Genomic DNA, 17,431 nt, shown 5'->3' with positions numbered 1-17,431 from the left:
TGAAAAAAAGTGGAGAGTTCCAAAATGAAAGAGAAAACACATGGGGTTCTGAACAGAGAGGAACACTGGTATTCACTGTGAGCCTGCTCGCCCCTGCGGGTGGCAGATGTAATGTGGATTGCCTCCTCCCACTTGCAATTAAAGCAGGGTTTATGATACATAGGCAAAGCTTTAAGAGTCCCTGTGGAAGAGATCCCTCCCAGTTTCTGGGATGTATCAAAGCCTGAGGCATTGAATGAGATAGATAATACTTTGAACTGCATGCTCATTGTGTATGGGTGAGAGGAAATAAAGAGACTATCAGATTTCTGAAGTCAGCTGTATATTGATGGGGAGACAGTTCTGTGGGCATCAAGTTTCTGCTTGTTCTAAAGGTTGATAAGAGAGAAGACAGAATGATGATAGGATGATGTCCGGAGATCTATGAAAGTGCATATTCACTTGGGGATGGAAAATTAATCAGGTAGGAGGACCACTGCATCAATATGAAGTTTATTCTTGAGTAAGGGATGCCCAGTTCAGATGCTCTTCTCGTCTGAACTGGGAGAAAGGTCTGCTAGGAGAAAGGTAACTGTGAAAGACAGAAGACAACTCAAGAGTGTTCTCAAAGGTTCAAATGGCCCTTTATGCAGTGCTTGGGGAACACTATGGTGATTCCATAGATGGAATCTGTGAACTGTATGCAGATTTTGCGGAATGGCTCCACACAGAGTTGGTGGAGGTACACGGGGCACCCAAGGACTGAGGCTGGGCACACAAGTGTGTTAGGGTCAAGTCCCTTATTCAGGCCTGCTTGAAAGAAGACAAGGAATACCTTGATCTCTGGTGGGCTAGCAAAGAGCAATGGCTTTGTATTCTGCCAGCTCTAAAGTAGGCAAGGTCGTGGGTCCACTGCCAACAAGAAACTGAGCACAGCACAACTGCACTGTGACTCATGTCCTCCAAATGAAATTGGAAGAGGAGAGGGCTAAATCCACAATTCCCCCTGCCCCAATCCTTGTCAAGACAAGATTCCACTTCATTGTCAGCTGGGACTAAGATAGGCAACACAGTATAGAGTAAGGCTTTTGATGCCAACATAGAGACTGCGAGCAGAAGCAGAAAGCTCTGGAGTGGCATGAAGGAGTAGTTGCTCAGTGCTGCCTGTAGAGCCATAGATTCTGACCAGAGAAGTGGGAGCTGTGGAAGACAAGAGGGTTGGCAGTACAGTACCATCCTGATCCTTCCTGCACTGGAGGGCTAGCATGGGTTAGTGGGAGAAGCAGCTGGCAGTGTTGGGATGGTACCCAGCGGCCACCACTGTTCTGGAGAGTCCACTGAGGGTGGTTTGCTGGTGGTGAAGATGCCTTAAAGAACATGCCCACAACACCCTTCTTTTTGCCCAATTTAGAACTTACTTGCTTTGAACTAGCCCTTCTTAGGTCAATCTGAAGGCATAGTTATGCTGTGTGTGGTAATCCTTTTGTTTATTTTTGCAACTAGAATCCTGCTAACTGAGCAAAGAGGCATGTTTTAAAGTAGCAATTCTCTTACATTTAGCAGAGGGAAAGCAAACTGTCCCCATCTAACCCTAGCACAGCATCTTCCAGTAGTTGTTGCTAGCGTCTTTTAATTTTAATTTTTAAACAACATTATGAGCTCTTTTGGAACAGGAAACTACAGAAAAAAATAATTGGTAAGCCACTCTGAGAACCTTTTACACTGAAAAGTGGTATATAAATATTCATAACAGAACAAGATTCAGTTGGCTGGCTCCATCCCTGCACAACCTAGCCGAAAGACGCACACTCACTTCTGAAGAAGGCCACAGACAGTTGATGGGGATGAGAGCTCCAAGTGAGCTGCCTTGAGAGTGAACAGAACTAAATTTGGGATGATCTCCTCCACAGGGACTCTTAAAGTTTTGTCTAATCCTCATACATCCTGCAGCCATTGTAAGTGTGAAGAGATAACCCTCCTCCACCAACAGAGAAAGGAGCACTTCAGATATCAGCACCTGAAATACTGTTAGTTTTCTGAAAACTTATCAGTAGAAAACTCAACTTTTCCCAAGGCAATGTGTGACCTTACCACATACATGCAAGAATGTTAACAAGGCCACTTCACCATTTAAAAATTCATCTCACAGACTGTTATGTGAATCAGCTCAGTTGATATCATCAATTTCCCTGTGGTGGCAAAGGGAATGACTATTCCCGACAGTGCCAGATGAAGAAGAGCTACTGAGATGCTGTAACCCTCCCAACCAGAAAAGTCAGCCTAGCTCTATTCAGTTCCACTGCCCAAAAGGCTGCATCAAATGACCCTAGGTAAAATTTGGAACAAAGTTCTCATTTGATAATATTCCATTGGACAACAGCTGAATAAGGGAGAGGAAGCAGTATCAAAGTGCTTACTGATTTGGACTGTATTGAAGGTTTAATCTTAGGGTTTGGGCCCCGCATCTTCCCCATATTCTTGCGTTTCTGTTGAGATAACAGAGATAGAAGGAGGGAGAGGGGGAGGGGGAGGGAGAGAGAGAGAGAGAGAGAGACTCAACATATAAAACTGTAATATTCCCTTCAGCAAGCCAGAGTCTAATAGAGGCAAAAACTCCTCTTTCCTAAACCTTTTATCCTTAGGGGAGAACAGAACGAGGGTTTGAAATATGTTTCTACACAAACTAGCAATCTAGTCCATGTGGTTGAAGAGATTCTGAAACGGTGATGGGCAGTCTTCACTTTCCTCCTAAAGACTAGGTTGTTGCTAAACAGTCAATATACTTCTGTATACTGTGTCACACTGACAAATGTCTCAATGACAGAGTATGCACAAATGTAGCAATGCCTACCTACTGCCTGGCAACATATACCTTCAGGATTTCCTTCTATTATTTACATCATGGTCTCATGAACCTTGTGTACTTTAGTTTAAGAATCAATGCTCTAAGCTAAACACAGCTGTGGTTTGCTACAATGTCTGAATGGACAAACTCTTGTTATGGCCATTGCTCCACCTCTGGAAGCCCCTGGACAATGAGAAAAATCAGGCTCAAAATAACCATCCTGAAGATATTTCAAAAACATCTAGGGTTCCAGTGAGTTTTTAGTATCTTTGTAACTCTAACAATCAAAACATGTAGGACTAGTCTACAGAAACAGACCATTGGTCTCTCTCTGTTCCAGTATTGCCATCCTCGACTGACTGCTAAATTTCCCCCAAAGAAAATCCTTGCCATTCCCAGATGTGCATCCCCCTCCCCCCACCAAATACTTGCAAGACACTAACATTGGAGGTATGCTCTTTGTACACAGCTCTTTCTTGTGGTGACAAACTCTGCAGAGAAAACAAGGAGAAAGAAAACCAAAAGATTAAAAGCGATACAAGGTGGTTCAAACTTGGGGAGTGGGAGAAGATACTCAAAAGCTGTGATCTAATGTTTTCTTACAACCACCAGATTTGATTACTACTTACTAATCATTTTCAATTAGGAATTTATATCTGCCTTTCTTTGCAAAGTGACTGAGTTTTGCCCTCAACTATTATTCCCATTTTTAAAATATGGAACAGAGAGGTCAGAGAATGCCAAGAAGGGGGAAAGCAAGGATTGCACACACACGCCCCCCTCCCCCCAAACAAACAAGTAAAAGGTCACACTTACCAGCAGCCAGGGCAGGTAGCTTTCTCTAGCCCATCCTTCCCTGCCTGTAACTTGCTTTTTTTTTTTTTTTAAAGGCTGATTCCTATGGAGCGCCTCCTGGCACCGCCCCCCACCCCCTGGAAGATGGGTAAACACACACACACACACACGCACACGCACGCACACTCCCTTAAGCAACCAGGAAGTGTATTTTTAACCCATTATTTTATTTATTCTTGGGAGTGCTGCTAGGAGGCGCCCCCTAGAAATCAGACAAAAAAATCAAGTTGCTGGAGCAACCTGAGTAGCAACTGTTCCAGCCAGCAAGACCAAAAAAAGAAGTTACAGGCAGAGGAGAAGGGATTGGAGGAAGCTTCCTGCTGGAAGATTCCCTGGCTACAGGTAAATCTGATCTTTTACTAGTTTGTTTGTTTGATGGGGGGGTGGGCAGCCCCTCCTGCCCGTAGTGACCAGCCACCACTGATCCCAACTAAGAGATGGGTCCCCATGCTGTGTCTTCACTGCCACCCTACGACAGGAGACGGGTGTGATGAAGGTGGAGGCCAGAGAGTGGATGGCCATCCTCAACTACTGGCTCAAACTATCCCTCAGTCCTTGAGGTCTGGCCCTCTTGACCTTACAGGACAAATTTCAATCCTCCTGGAAATGGGCCTTCCAGACTAAAATGTCAACTTTGGGTTTCTCCCCTATCTCCTACTTGCTATTGGCTATGACCAGACAAAAACAGCTATCAGACAGCGGATAATGGACGTAGAACGCCAAACTGATCGAGGCAAGGCCCCAAACTTCCTCATTTTAGAAAGACTCAGATACTCTGCCTCCCCCACTGCATACTCAACACAGCTGGATATCCTAACCCAGAGGGCATCCCAACCCTAGCTGGATACCATGCCCTCCCCTCAGCCATTCTAGAAGGCAGATATAGAAAGACCCCAACTGTGGAGAGACTATGCCCCTGCAACACTGGGCAATAACCACAGCACATGTCTTCCTCTTCTGCCTCTTTTATAGATTCAGTAGTGCCAATCTCATTTTGCCACTACTGCTTAAGTACCCTGGTCATCCAAGCCAATTTCACACCCAGTTGCTGCTTTCAGATGAAGAACCTGCCATCACATACAACACTGCCAGGTTCTACGCAGCAGTGTGCAGAAATTGCTGGGCCCTGACAGCCAGCAGTTCTTGCCCAGAGGGATCACAGCATGCAACTATGCAGCCCCACTACAGCACGACATGATTTCCCAGTCAGACTACAGCCATATCATAGCCTCATACTTTTAATTACAGCTTCCAAATCAGAGCCTTACTGTTACTATCCAGCTTTTTAGTGCTTGTTCCTTATAGTTTATAGTCATAGTATAATTTTATATCTTGTGCTTTTATCATTTTATTATCTGAACTATAATTTGTATAGTTTCATAGCTTTGTAACTTGTTAGATCGGAGCATTGGTTTCACTTACTGTGAAGGCTTCTTCTGGTTGCTGAAGCCAGGGACATCTCCATGGGTTATCCTTTTCAGGAGCTCCAAGGCAGGACAGAATTTGGATAAAGAAAAGAAGACATACCTACCCGAGCCTGAGGGGGATAACCCCTCCCCAGTTCTTTCAGGCCAAGAAGGTGTCAAATAGGCATGCACCCTAGTTAGAAGAAAAAACAAGTAGACAACAAGAAAACAGGAAAAATAGAACCGAGCAGTGACCCAGTCACTGAGACGTGGAAGGCCCATCCCTCAACGGAGAAAATAGGTCAGAGCGCCGTAGCTGGGTGGGCCGAGATGTCCCTGGCTTCAGCAACCAGAAGAAGCCTTCACGGTAAGTGAAACCAATGCTCTGTTCTTGGTTGCTGAAAGCCAGGGACATCTCCATGGGACGTACCACAGCTGACCAACACGGGCAGGAGCGGTCTGACCTACTGTCGAGGAAGGACTTGTTGCAGCACTTGCCTTGCCTTCCAAAGGAGGCTCAGGAAGAAGCGTATTAGTCGATTTTGTAGTGCCTCGTGAATGTCGAGGATGATGCCCACATGGCAGCACTGCAGATCACGTCAACTGATGTGTTTGTGGAGAAAGCCACTGAAGTTGCTGTCACTCTTGTCGAGTGAGCCACAATAGAGACAGGTGGTCTGAGATGCTGGGCTTCATATGACATCGCGCTGCATGCTTTTATCCATCTTGCTATGGTAGAGGAGGACACAGCCGAGCCTATGAAACGAGGATGAAATGAGACAAACATAGTGTCTGAGACTTGGAATGAGGCTGAATGTTTGATGTAGACCTTCAGGCAACGACGCGCATCCAACTTGTGCCACCGCTTTTTGGTAGGGTGGGATGGGTGAGGGCAAAAAGACGGTAAAAACACGTCCTCAGACAAGTGGAAAGGGGACGAAACCTTCAGACGGATGAAGGGATCAGGAATCAGGCGGACAGTGTCTTTGAGGAAAATGCAGAAGGACTTATTTACAGATAAAGCCCGAAGTTCAGATACTCTCCTGACGGAGGTAACTGCCACAAGGAAGGCCAACCTGAACGAGAGGATCCGAATGGGAATGGTCCGAATTGGTTCGAAAGGCTGTGATTGAAGAGCGCAAAGAACTACATGTAGGTCCCAATTGGGGAATCTGTGGACTGTTGGTGGAGATAGAAGGGAGGCGCCCCTTAAGAAGCGACAAAGGTGAGAGTGAGTTTGAGAGATCTGGGAAGTTCTGCCAGATAGCAATGGTAGTAATGATGCCGCCTGCCGTTTTAGGGTGTTAGGCCATAGGCCCTTTTCCAGCCCTTCCTGAAGGAATCGGAGAAGATGTTGAAGCAAGGCAGAACCCTGTGGTATGGAATGTCGGGCCATCCAATGCAGGAACATTCTCCAGGTGCACTGGTATACCCTTTCTGTTGACGCCCGGCGGGATGCTAGCACAGTGTTTAATACGCCTCCAGAGAAGCCCTCTTGGCTGAGGAGCCGCCGCTCAGTCTCCAGGAGGCAAGATGCAACCAGGCTGGGTTGGGATGGAGAAGTGATCCTTGTAAGAGCAGATTGTGAGCTGGAGGAAGCTCCCACGGGGGAGAGACCACTAGGTGAAGCAGTTGCAGAAACCAGGGATGTCGGGGCCAGAACAGGGCTATGAGAATGACTTCTGCCTGAAGGAGCCGGATTCTGCATAGAATTCTTGCCAAGAGGGGGGTTGGAGGAAAGGTGTAAAGATTCCCCTCCGGCCAGTGGACTGACATGGCGTCGACCGCTGTAGTGCCTGGACAGGGGAATCTTGATATGAAGCTGGTCAGTTTTGCATTGGATGGGGCTGCAAAGAGGTCCAGTACTGGTATTCCCATGTGTTTCGTGAACTGATTGAAAATCCTAGGGTGTAGACTCCACTCCCCTGGGGAGACATCCGTGCGACTAAGCCAGTCCGCCACTACATTCAGCTCCCCCTTGACGTGATGGGCGATTATGGACTCCAGGTGCTCCTCTACCCAGGAGAGGAGAAGTACCGCTTCTTGATGCAGAGAACAAGAACGAGTCCCCCACTGCTTGTTGAGATGTGCTTTGGCCGCTACGTTGTCGGTTTTTACTAACAGGTGGGACAAGCAAAGGGACAACTGGAAGGCCAGAAGGGCTAGCCGGATGGCCCGGAGTTCCCTCCAGTTGATGCTGTGTGCTCTTTCTTGGGGAGACCAGAGTCCTTGAGTGGACTTGTTTAGGTAATGAGCTCCCCAACCTCAGTCACTTGCGTCGGTGGATAGAATGACCCTGGGTGGATCTAAGAAGGGTTTGCCGCAGAGAAGACTGTTGGCTACCAATCATCATTGAAGCAAGGACCTGGTCTGAATTGGAAAGCTCAGGATGATCTTGGATTTCTTGGCTATTGCCTTCTGATACAGGAGTAAGAACCATTGGAGATTGCGTAGATGAAAGCGGGCCCATGGTACAGAGTCTATAGTGGCCACCATCAGGCCCAAGAGTTTTGCTAGGGTGCTGAGGGGAGTCAGAGTTGACAGGACTAGCGTGACCTCCGATTGTAGAAAGAGGACACAGTCTGGTGGTAGGGATAGTGTGGCCGCTTCCGTGTCTATGACAACTCCTAGATGGCGCAGTTGGCAGGACGGAGTCAGCTGGCTCTTTTTGTGGTTTACAAGGAAGCCATGGAGGTCCAGAGTTGACAACGTGGTCTGGAGGTCCTTTTGAGCTTCCTGTAAGGAGCAAGACTGCAGAAGTACGTCGTCCAGATATGCAAAGACCTGCACCCCTTGCAAGCGGAGGTAGGCCACTAGTGGAGCTAGGACCTTTGTGAAAACGCGAGGGGCAGAAGAGAGGCCGAAGGGTAGGGCCGCATATTGGAAATGTCAGCCTGCGTATTTGAAACGAAGTGCTGTCCGGGTGGATTGGGACATGGAGGTACGCTTCCTTTAAGTCGATGGATGCCAGGAGATTGTGGCAGTGAAGCGCCTCCGCGATTGACCTTAGGGTTTCTATGCGGAAGCTATCTCGGCGGACTGATTTAATTGTTTTAAGTCCAGCACAGCCCTTTTTGTGCCATCTTTCTTTGGTACTGTAAAGAGAATAGAATAAACTCCTCTGTCCTCCTCTAGTGTGGGAACCAGCTCGATTGCCCTGATGTCCAACAGGTGTTGTATGGCCTGGAGCATTTGGGAGTGAAATTCTATTCTGTAGCCGTGCCTGACAACATCTAGAACCTAATTGTCTGAGGTCAAGGTCTCCCAGGCATGGAGAAACACAGACAAATGCCCCCCATGCCAGGTAGGCCTTGCGTCATTGCTGTTGTTTTGGTTTTGAAGGAGGAGTGTGCTTGAAGGAGCCGAAGCCTCTGATGGAGTGGCGGGACCTATTCCAGAAGCCCCTCTGGGTTCTATTGTCTGTGCCTCTGAAGGAACAAAAACTCGAAAGGACTGGTTGGATTGCTGATATTGAAGGGGTCTTCAAAAGCGAGTCCTGTCAGATTTCTTCGAAGCAGAGGATGGCATAGTCTTCTGCTTTGTCTTTGGATTATATCAGCACAACCTTTAAGGCAGATTCTCCAAAAGGTTTTGTGGAATCGTACGGCACGGAAGTAAGGTTGATCCTTTAGGTAGCGTCCACCTGCCAATTTTTGAGCCACAGGTGGCGTCTGCCCACCACTGATGCGGCAGAAACTTGGGCGGAGAAGTGAATTGCATCTCGAGTGGCATTGGCCATGAAGACCTGTGCCTTTTGGATTTTTAACAGTTGTATAGAGCTTAGGAAAAGGCCAAAGGAGTGAGTTTTGGAGGAAAGGAAAGTGAAGAGAGAGAAAAAAATGCCCAGGGTGCAAGAGAGAAAGAAAAATGCTGCCTGGAGCTGCCGAGGACAGAAAGAACTGGGGAGGGGTTATCCCCCCTCAGGCTCAGGTAGGCGTGTCTTTTCTTTATCCAATCAAATTCTGTCCTGCCTTGGAGCTCCTGAAAAAGATAACTCATGGAGATGTCCCTGGCTTGCAGCAACCGAGAAAATCTAGTTTTAAATGATGCTGCAGTTTTTATAGTTTCATAATGTCATAGGCCTTGCATCTTGCAGTCTGCAAATTCTACAGAGTTTTATAATTTTATAGTTTCACAGTCTGCTATATGCCTTTATGCTATTATACCTTTTAATATCCTCTTTGTCTTGTTCTTATGCTGGTCTTAGACTGTAATAAAGATAGTTGATTGACTGATTGAGCTGGGTGTGGGGAATGCTTCTGCTTGCGTACAGAGGGGAGAAGTAGGGGTGTGCATGGAACCGCGGAGCTGCAGTCCGGCACTGGGGTGGGGGGTTCTTTTAAGGGCGGGGGAGGGTTTACTTACCCCTCCCACCTCTTTCCCGGGTGTATTAGGGCGTATTCTCGTTATTAGGGCGTATTCTCGTTAATAATCGGGGCGGCAGGATACCTTCCTGCCGCCCCTTTCCCTGCTTGGCTGCAAAAGGCTTCAAGAAGCCTTTTGTACATGCGCACGTCGCACACGTGCTTCACACCTCTGCGACCTTTTTCTTCTTGAAGCCTTTTGCAGCCAAGTGGGGAAAGGGGAGGCAGGGAGGTATCCTGCCGCCCCGATTACTAACGAGAATACATGCGCCGGAGGGGGGAAAGCGGCGGGAGGGGTAAGTAAACCCTCTCCCGCCCTTAAAGGAACCCCCCACCCCAATCCATCCGAACCTCGAAATGCCCATGTCCAGACTGGTCCAGAGGCCTGTAGAATGGCCTCCGGACCGGTCTGGGCACATCACTAGGGAGAAGTGAATTCAGTAGTCCCCACTTTCTTTTGCAGCCACCTGTGCCTCCCAATAATCTATCTCTGAGATATGTCCTTGAAAGCCCCCCCACCCCCGACATATTATTGAGAGGTACAAGTAGCTGCAGAGAGAATGTGGGGAAGCGGGGGCTGGTGAAAACCACCGCTCCCCACATGCAACTCTTAGTCTGGATGTTGGGCACTGTGTATAGTCTCTGGTCTAAAGTGACAGAAATTAAAATGTCACTATGGTTTGATGTAAGGGCCTTCACTATAACACCCTAGACTTTTTCAAGAATTATTACCCATCCTTCATTCCCTCAACAGCTCACCTTGAGCCACATATCCAGGTGCACCTTGTATTGCTTTTGCTGGTCTTCAGCCAGTTTCTTGTACTGGTCCTTTTGGTTTTGAGAGATGCGTTGCCAGCGGCTCCCAATCTCTACCATACGTTCTTTCAGAGGAAGATGGTTGAGCTCACCATTTGAAAGCAGCTCCTGAGAGAACTTTTGATAGCCGTTCCTGGTGAGGACACATAAGCCAGAGGAAGAGAGGATTTGAGTGATCAGGTGAAGAAGAGGAAAAAGAAATCTGCTTTGCGGACTGAAATGCATGATGAGAGGAGAGCTGGTCTTGTGGTAGCAAGCATGACTTGTCCACTTAGCTAAGCAGGGCCTGCCCTGGTTGCATATAAAAGGGAGACTAGAAGTGTGAGCACTGTAAGATATTCCCCTAGGAGATACTTCATCCTATACAACCAAATTTGACTCTCCTTTCAATTAGAAAGAGAACCTGGAGAGTTCTGCTTGTATCAGAATAGGTAACTGATACAAGCTATCCCAAAAGATGTCTAGTCTTCCTCTTTATGGACATTAATGTCGCCACAATATTTCATTTTCTAGCACAATCAAAAATTAGAACCTGGAGAGTGTTATACTGATGAAGAGGTAGGGCTATGTAGATCAGAGTTGCACTGATTCTTAATGAATGGGGTCACTGTGGTAATCAGCTTAAGTTTAGCTCTCACTCCTGAACACAGACTTTCATCACAGACTTTCTAATGTAAGAGCAACTGAAGAAGGCAGAAGCTGAAACGACTTGCACATTATTTTTTTGTTAATCAACAATGTGTGTGCGTGTGTGTGCACACACACACTTTCAAATTCTATTTTACAAATTGCCTGGAAAACTTTGGTTGACAGGCAGTCTATAAAAACTGGAAAATAAAATAAAAGTTCCCATCATCCAGAATCACAATCAACTCAAAATCCTCTTTCCTGCCTTACCTGCAAGTACTAAGTGATACCCCCTGCAAACATGTACATGTATTTTTATTTATTACATTTCTATACTGCCCAAAACTTGTATCTACACACACACACCCCTCTCCAAACTGTCCCAATACTCACATGGGGGGTTTCTTTGGCTCACCCTGGAATTTCATCTTCTTGGAGGCATTTGTTGAACAGGGTGGTGCCCTCATCTCACTCAATTCTCGCTGCAAAAATGGAAACGGAAAAAGAATGGAGCATTGGTTACTTCCTGTGAAGGTTTTTTCCTGCTGCTGGATATGAGGACATCTTGTGGGTTATACTTCCTCCGCTGCTCCAGAGGCAGGACTATGCAAATTAACTTAGAAAGCTTAAATAGGCCAAGGAAACATAACCCCACCCAATTCTGAATAGCCAAGTTGAGATAATAGAGGACAGAGAACAACAGGTTGCTTACCTGTAACTTTGGTTCTTCCAGTGGTCATCTGTGCTCTTACACCAATGGGCTTTGCACGTGCACAAAAGACCAATACAAAACATTCCAAGCTTCTAAGGTTGGCGGGAACCTCGCCCCCCTATCCCCTATACGCCTGCGTGCTATCCCATTGCCTCAGTCTCTGAGTCTGCTACAATACCTCTAGAGAGGGGAGGAGGGAGAGTGTGTAAGAGCACAGATGACCACTGGAAGAACCAAAGTTACAGGTAAGTAACTTCTTGTTCTTCTGCGTGGCCTTCTGTGTCTTACACCAATGGGTGCATCGCAAGCTAAGGCTTACCTGGAGGTGGGTGTCTAAACGAAGAGCAAGTTCAAGACTTCTCTCCCGAAGGTCGACCATCTACGTGAGTGGACATCCATCATGTAGTGTTGGACAAAGGACAGCGGAGTGGACCAAATGGCCGCCTGGCAAATAATCTCCAGCGGTACGGAACAGTTGAAAGCAGCAGAGGTAAGAGACAGCTCGGGTCAAGTGGGCCCTGATGGGAGATGGTAGGGATGTTTTGGCAATCTGGTAGCCCTTATGCTGGTCCAAGAAGGTCACAAACTGAGAGGGCATGAAGCACCAAGGGGCTGTCCTTTGGAGGTAGAATGCGAGCACCCTGGACCAAGTTGGTAGGGTTTGGAAAAAACGTTGGCAGAACTATCAGTTGAGAACGATGAAACAAGGAAACAACTTTGGGCAAAAAGGCAATGTCTGGCTATAAAACAACTTTATCTTTGTGATACACCAAATAAGGAGAGTCTATGCGGAGCACTGATTTCACTCACTCAGCAAATGGAGGTAACTGCTGTTAGGAACACAACTTTCCATGAAAGGAGCCTGATGTCTATGGCTGCGAGTGGCTCAAAGGGTGGACCCATGAGGCAGGAGAGGGAAAGGTCCCAAGTCGGGGCCATGACCAGGGCATCTGGGAATTTGTGCTGGAGACCCTTCAGGAACTGTTTCACTATCGGGTTATGGAACCAAGATTGTGTCCCTAAAGGCATGTGGGCCACTATGGCCCCCAAGTGTACTTTCAGGGACGGTGTTTTAAGTTCCTGGCATCTGAGGGCGAGCAGGTATGCACAGATAGTGTCTGTCTCTATTGGGCGCTCTGATTTATTCTGCCTGTGAAGGTAGAGCTGGAAGTGCTTCCATTTTGCAGAGTATGACCTATGGGTTGAGGGTTTCCTTGCCACTGTCAGGATATGTTGTAGCTCAGGCGGGAAGGAGGTAGTATCCTCTATGCCATTTGGCGGAGACTGGGTAAGTCGGGGTTCAGGATGTGACCTCCTTCCTGGGTGAGTAGGTTCGGCAGATGAGGGAGAGGGAGATGGGTCGGCCCTTGAAAGCCGTAGGAGAATGGGGAACCACGACCAACGAGGCCTCCAAGGAGCGATAAGGATGCAGTCTAGGTGTGCCTGTTGAATCCATAGGAGAACTATGGGCAGTAACGGTATCGGTGGGAAGAGGTAGGCAAACCTGCCGTGCCAGGTAATTGCAAATGTGTCCTCTTGGGAGCTGGGGCCCCTCCCCACTCTGGAGCAGAAGTGTTGGCAGTGCGCGTTGCATGGGGTCGCAAAGAGGTCTATGTCTGGCATACCCCACCGCTGGAAAACTGAGAAAAGAGGACCGTCCAGTCCAGGCACCATTCATGTGTGTCCGTTTGTAGTCTACTGAAGGCGTCTGCTTCCGTGTTGGCTATGCCCCGAATATGGATAGCTATGGCTGTTACGTTGTGGGCTATACACCACTGCCAGAGGGTGATTGCCAATCACAGGAGGGTCGGAGAACTGGTATCTCCCTGCCTGTTGATATACGCCTTGGCAGTGATATTGTTGGTTTAGACAGTGACAACGGGGTCTTGGAGAAGGGGTAAAAACCCTCTTGCCTTATACATGGCAAGCAGTTCGAGGTAACTGATGTGGTGCTGCACCTCGGTCTGGGTCCACTGGCCGCTGATATGGAGGCCGTTGACATGCGTCCCTGAGGTCCAGAGCTGTAAACCATGCTTCCATGTAAAGCAACTGAAGGATAACTGGAATGGTTAGCATCCAAAATTGCTTGTAGGTGATAGAAGAATTCAGGCCTCTGAGGTCGAGGATGGTACAGGCTACACCATCCAGCTTTGGAACTGTGAAATAAGGGGAGTAAAACCCAAGGCCTGCTGTGACCAGCACCTCCTCAATGGTGTCTTTCTGCAGGAGGGAGGCCACCTCCTCTATCAATGTCCTTGTTTGGGATGAGGTGAATGGCAGGGAATATTGAGGCCATTCGCAGAATTCAAGCACATATCCTACTCAGATGATGGTCGGTGGTGATCTTCTCCCATGCTGGTAGGTATGGGAAGAGACGAGTCCCGACTCATAAAGTCACCAGGGTGGTGGGGGGCGCTGCTTCTGAGGCAGCAGCCTAGTGTACTGATGCTTTCGTCAATAGGTTGCCAGTCTGGTGGGGCAAAAGGAGCAGTCCAAGGAAGAGTAGGAAGGTGCGGGAGCGGTCTTGGGGGCATGTCCAGTGAGACTGCTTTGGGTTACCAAATGGAGCTTGAGTGGAAGTCATTGAACGCGCTGTACTTCAGAGCTTCTGGACATTTTGTAAGGTCTTGTTGGTTATTTCCCCAAAGAGGGCTTCTCCCTCAAATGGGAGGTCCTCAATGCGGGATCTGGCTTCCTGAGTCCAGCCTGAGGAGCGCAACAGCAATGGACGTGGCCATGGTCTTGGCAGCGCATTCCGTAGAATGTTGGGCTCCGTAGTTGAAATTATTCTTTATAGAACACTTTTGATGCATCTCTCTTATCAGGAGGTCCAGGAATGGGACAATGGCCTCCCAAAGAACGTGATTCTATTTTGCATTATATGCTTGGTAGTTAGCTATTTTGAGATGCAGGATCACATTGGAATAGAGTCTACGGCCCAGGGACTCAAGCTTCCCCCCTCTTTATCCGCTGGCAAGGAAGATGCCGCAGGATTTGTTGCGCACCTGGGAAGTTTCAATCACTATGGAGTTAGGCGTGGGGTGTTGTTGTAGAAAATGTCCCGCCGCCTCCTCTGTGTGGACTTTATAGAAGTTCTCTAGAAGTTTCAAAGTTTGAGGGAGCAAGGAGGGTCTAGAACAATATGACATTTCAATGTCCAACAGAGCCTAATTTAATGGGAGAGAAATTGAGGCTCAGGTGTCCGCTAGGATAAGCCCAAACAGTGGGTCCAAATCAGATTTCTTTTGCTGATGTAATTGGATATTCATAGAGGACGCCTTGCGGATCAAATAGTCAGCAAATATCCTGTAGTCTTCTGCAGGGGATGAAGACTTCAGTGGCACTTGGTCAGCTGGGGAGGATGCCCGTGATGCCTCCTCAGAACGGGGGTAGTAGGATGTACATGCCTCATCCTCTGGGAGGCTAGTGTCATCTCCCTCCGAGTCTTGCGCACTAAGTGTCCTTGGAGGAGGGGAAGCCAGTCCAGCCTTCTCTCCCTGTGTGTCCTCTGGTTCTGCAGGCAACAGCATGTGCGTTGTGGCAGGTGGTGGGAGTGGTCGCATCTCCTTACGGGGTGGGCGATATGCAGTTTCTGTCCTGGATGGGGCGTAGTGCCCTTTCCTGAAGAGATAGAGATTGAGGGTGGTAGGCTTCTGAGTAGGGGTGGTATCTGTGCTCGGGAAAGTCCTCACAGTCCCCATGATAGGGACCACAGAGAGGTGGCTCATAGAGGTAGTGCTCAGGGTAGTGATAAAGAGTCTGGGTGACTGACCAGGTCCGGTTCATAATCTCTGTAACAGCACCCCCAAGGACAAAAACAGAAGTGTGGGCAGCCATAATCATAGTCCCACATCGGGTCTGAGCGGTATTGGGACCATGGCTGTTGTCTTGGCCCTCGATCCCGAGGGAGATAAGACAAAAACAAGGCGTCTGAGGAGAAGCACGGCTCAGTATGTTGGATGTAGTTTTTTAAGCATCGTCTGATGTCTAGCTTATGTCATGCACGCTCTGATGGATGTGGAGGTTTACGGCAAAAGGAGGGCAGAATGGTGTTCCGAGATCTGTGGAATACTGATAGCACCTTAGAGATCAGCAATGTTAGATCAGGGAATGGTCTGAGTCTGGAGAGATTATACATAAGTGTTTGTTAATGGACAGGGCCTGAAACTCAGATACTCTTCTAGCAAAGATGACATCTACTAGGAATGCCAGTTTATAGGATAGAAGCCAGAGCAGGGTTCAAATGGGGGGGGGGGCCTTGCAGTGCCAGGAGTATGGTGTGGAGATTCCATGTCGGCAAATGGTGTACGGTAGGTGGTGACAGAAGTGTCGCTCCTCTGAGGAAACCTTTGAGATGAATAAGGCACTGTTGACAGGTGTTCAAAGCAAGCAGGCCTGAGAGAGCTGCTGCTTGCCATTTTAGGGTGTTTGCTTTTAGACCCTTGTCCAAACCCTCCTGTAAGAAGTCAAGGAGGTCCTTGAGGTTGCATATTTCCCTATGTCTGTGGTGTCTAGTGCACCACTGCAAAAATGCTCACCAGGTGAATTGATATATCCTATTTGTGGAAGCTTTCCTGGATGCCAATATCGTGTTCAAGACTTTGTCAGAGTATCCGTGCTGTTTCAGGAGGTTATTTCAGTTTCCAGGTGACTAACTTTAACCATTGTGGTGAACTATGGGTCCTTGCTGCAGGTCTGTTGAGCAGTGTTCTCTTTAATTCTTTTCATCTATGTGTGGAATGAGTTTTGTTCTGGGCAGCAATATCAAGGCAGTGTGCACGCACGTGCATTCAGAGTAGGGTCTTCCTGATTCAGTCTGAGCAGGATCTAAAATTGACTGAGCGGACATCAAAAACTGTGTGAGTGTGCACACATGCACACGCCTTAGAGGGAACACTGCTGAGACTGACAGGAACCACAGCCGCATTATGGTGAGATGGAGGATCTCTGGAACCCAGTGTCTCCTTGGTCAGTAAAGAGCCACTAGGATGCCCTCCGCCTGGTACAGCTGGACCTTGCAAAAGATTCTGCTGATTAGGGGCACAGGTGGAAAGGTATCATTTTCTGCCTCAGAATGACTGGGCCATGGTGTGGCCCAGTCATTCTCCTGTGGCCATGGTGTCAACAGGGCATTTACTGCTTCCGCTCCCTCACACAGGAAGCAGGCAAGGAATCTTGGAAGTTTGGCACTACCAGGTGCCGCAAACAGGTCGGCCTGTGAGCATCCGAAGTATGCTGTGAGTAGGTTGAATACCCAATGGTTGAGGCTCCATTCTGCTGGGTTAATTTCTGTCCGGCTGAGCCAATCCACTTTGATGTTTAGAATTCCACTCATATGCTGTACCCACTGGGATGCCAGATGTGTTTCTGCCCACTGGAGGAGTTCTGCCTCTTGGTGTAGTGAGAGGGACCTGGTTCCTCCTTGGTGAGAGATGTGAGCTTTAGGATAAAAAGAACTGTGAAGGAACTAGAAGGATTAGGTATAAGAGAAAAGGCTTTCAGGAGAGAGGAAGAAAAGGTTGTCTCTGGGGCAGATGCAGGACTATCAGAATTGGGCAGGGTTATTCTTCCCTGGCTTATTTAAGCTTTCTAAGTTAATTTGCATAGTCTGGAGCAGCAGAGAAAGTATAACCCACGAGAAGTGCCTCTGGTGCAGCAGAGGTAGTAGAACCCTCCTTCAGCAGCAGGGACTGACAAGATTAAGAAACCTGGCCCAAAGCAATGGGAGAGGAGCAGGAAGTTGAAAGGCTGTCTCTCCTCCTCTCCTACTTCAATGAGGCTGCTTAGCCTTTACCTGGAAATACTTGCACATTTGGCAATTCTCCTC

The 17,431-nt window shown here is 48.0% G+C and overlaps 1 protein-coding gene across 10 annotated transcripts in view; it reads right to left on the bottom strand.

Moving 5' to 3' along the window:
* Positions 1-17,431, bottom strand: part of UBTF (upstream binding transcription factor) — a 73,037-nt gene that overhangs the window by 9,497 nt on the left and 46,109 nt on the right. For all 10 annotated transcript variants that reach the window (XM_053262396.1, XM_053262403.1, XM_053262402.1 and 7 more), the window contains 4 exons: positions 11,286-11,374; positions 10,209-10,398; positions 3,268-3,315; positions 2,397-2,465 (listed from right to left, as the gene is read on the bottom strand). In XM_053262396.1, the coding sequence (XP_053118371.1) occupies positions 2,397-2,465; positions 3,268-3,315; positions 10,209-10,398; positions 11,286-11,374 (396 nt within the window). The remainder of the gene's footprint in view (positions 1-2,396; positions 2,466-3,267; positions 3,316-10,208; positions 10,399-11,285; positions 11,375-17,431) is intronic.

The sequence above is a fragment of the Hemicordylus capensis genome, chromosome 6 (genome assembly GCF_027244095.1).
Source record: "Hemicordylus capensis ecotype Gifberg chromosome 6, rHemCap1.1.pri, whole genome shotgun sequence".
Lineage (NCBI taxonomy): Eukaryota > Metazoa > Chordata > Lepidosauria > Squamata > Cordylidae > Hemicordylus > Hemicordylus capensis.
Note: the sequence above shows the minus strand (reverse complement) of the source record. Positions and strands in the feature narration are given on the sequence as shown.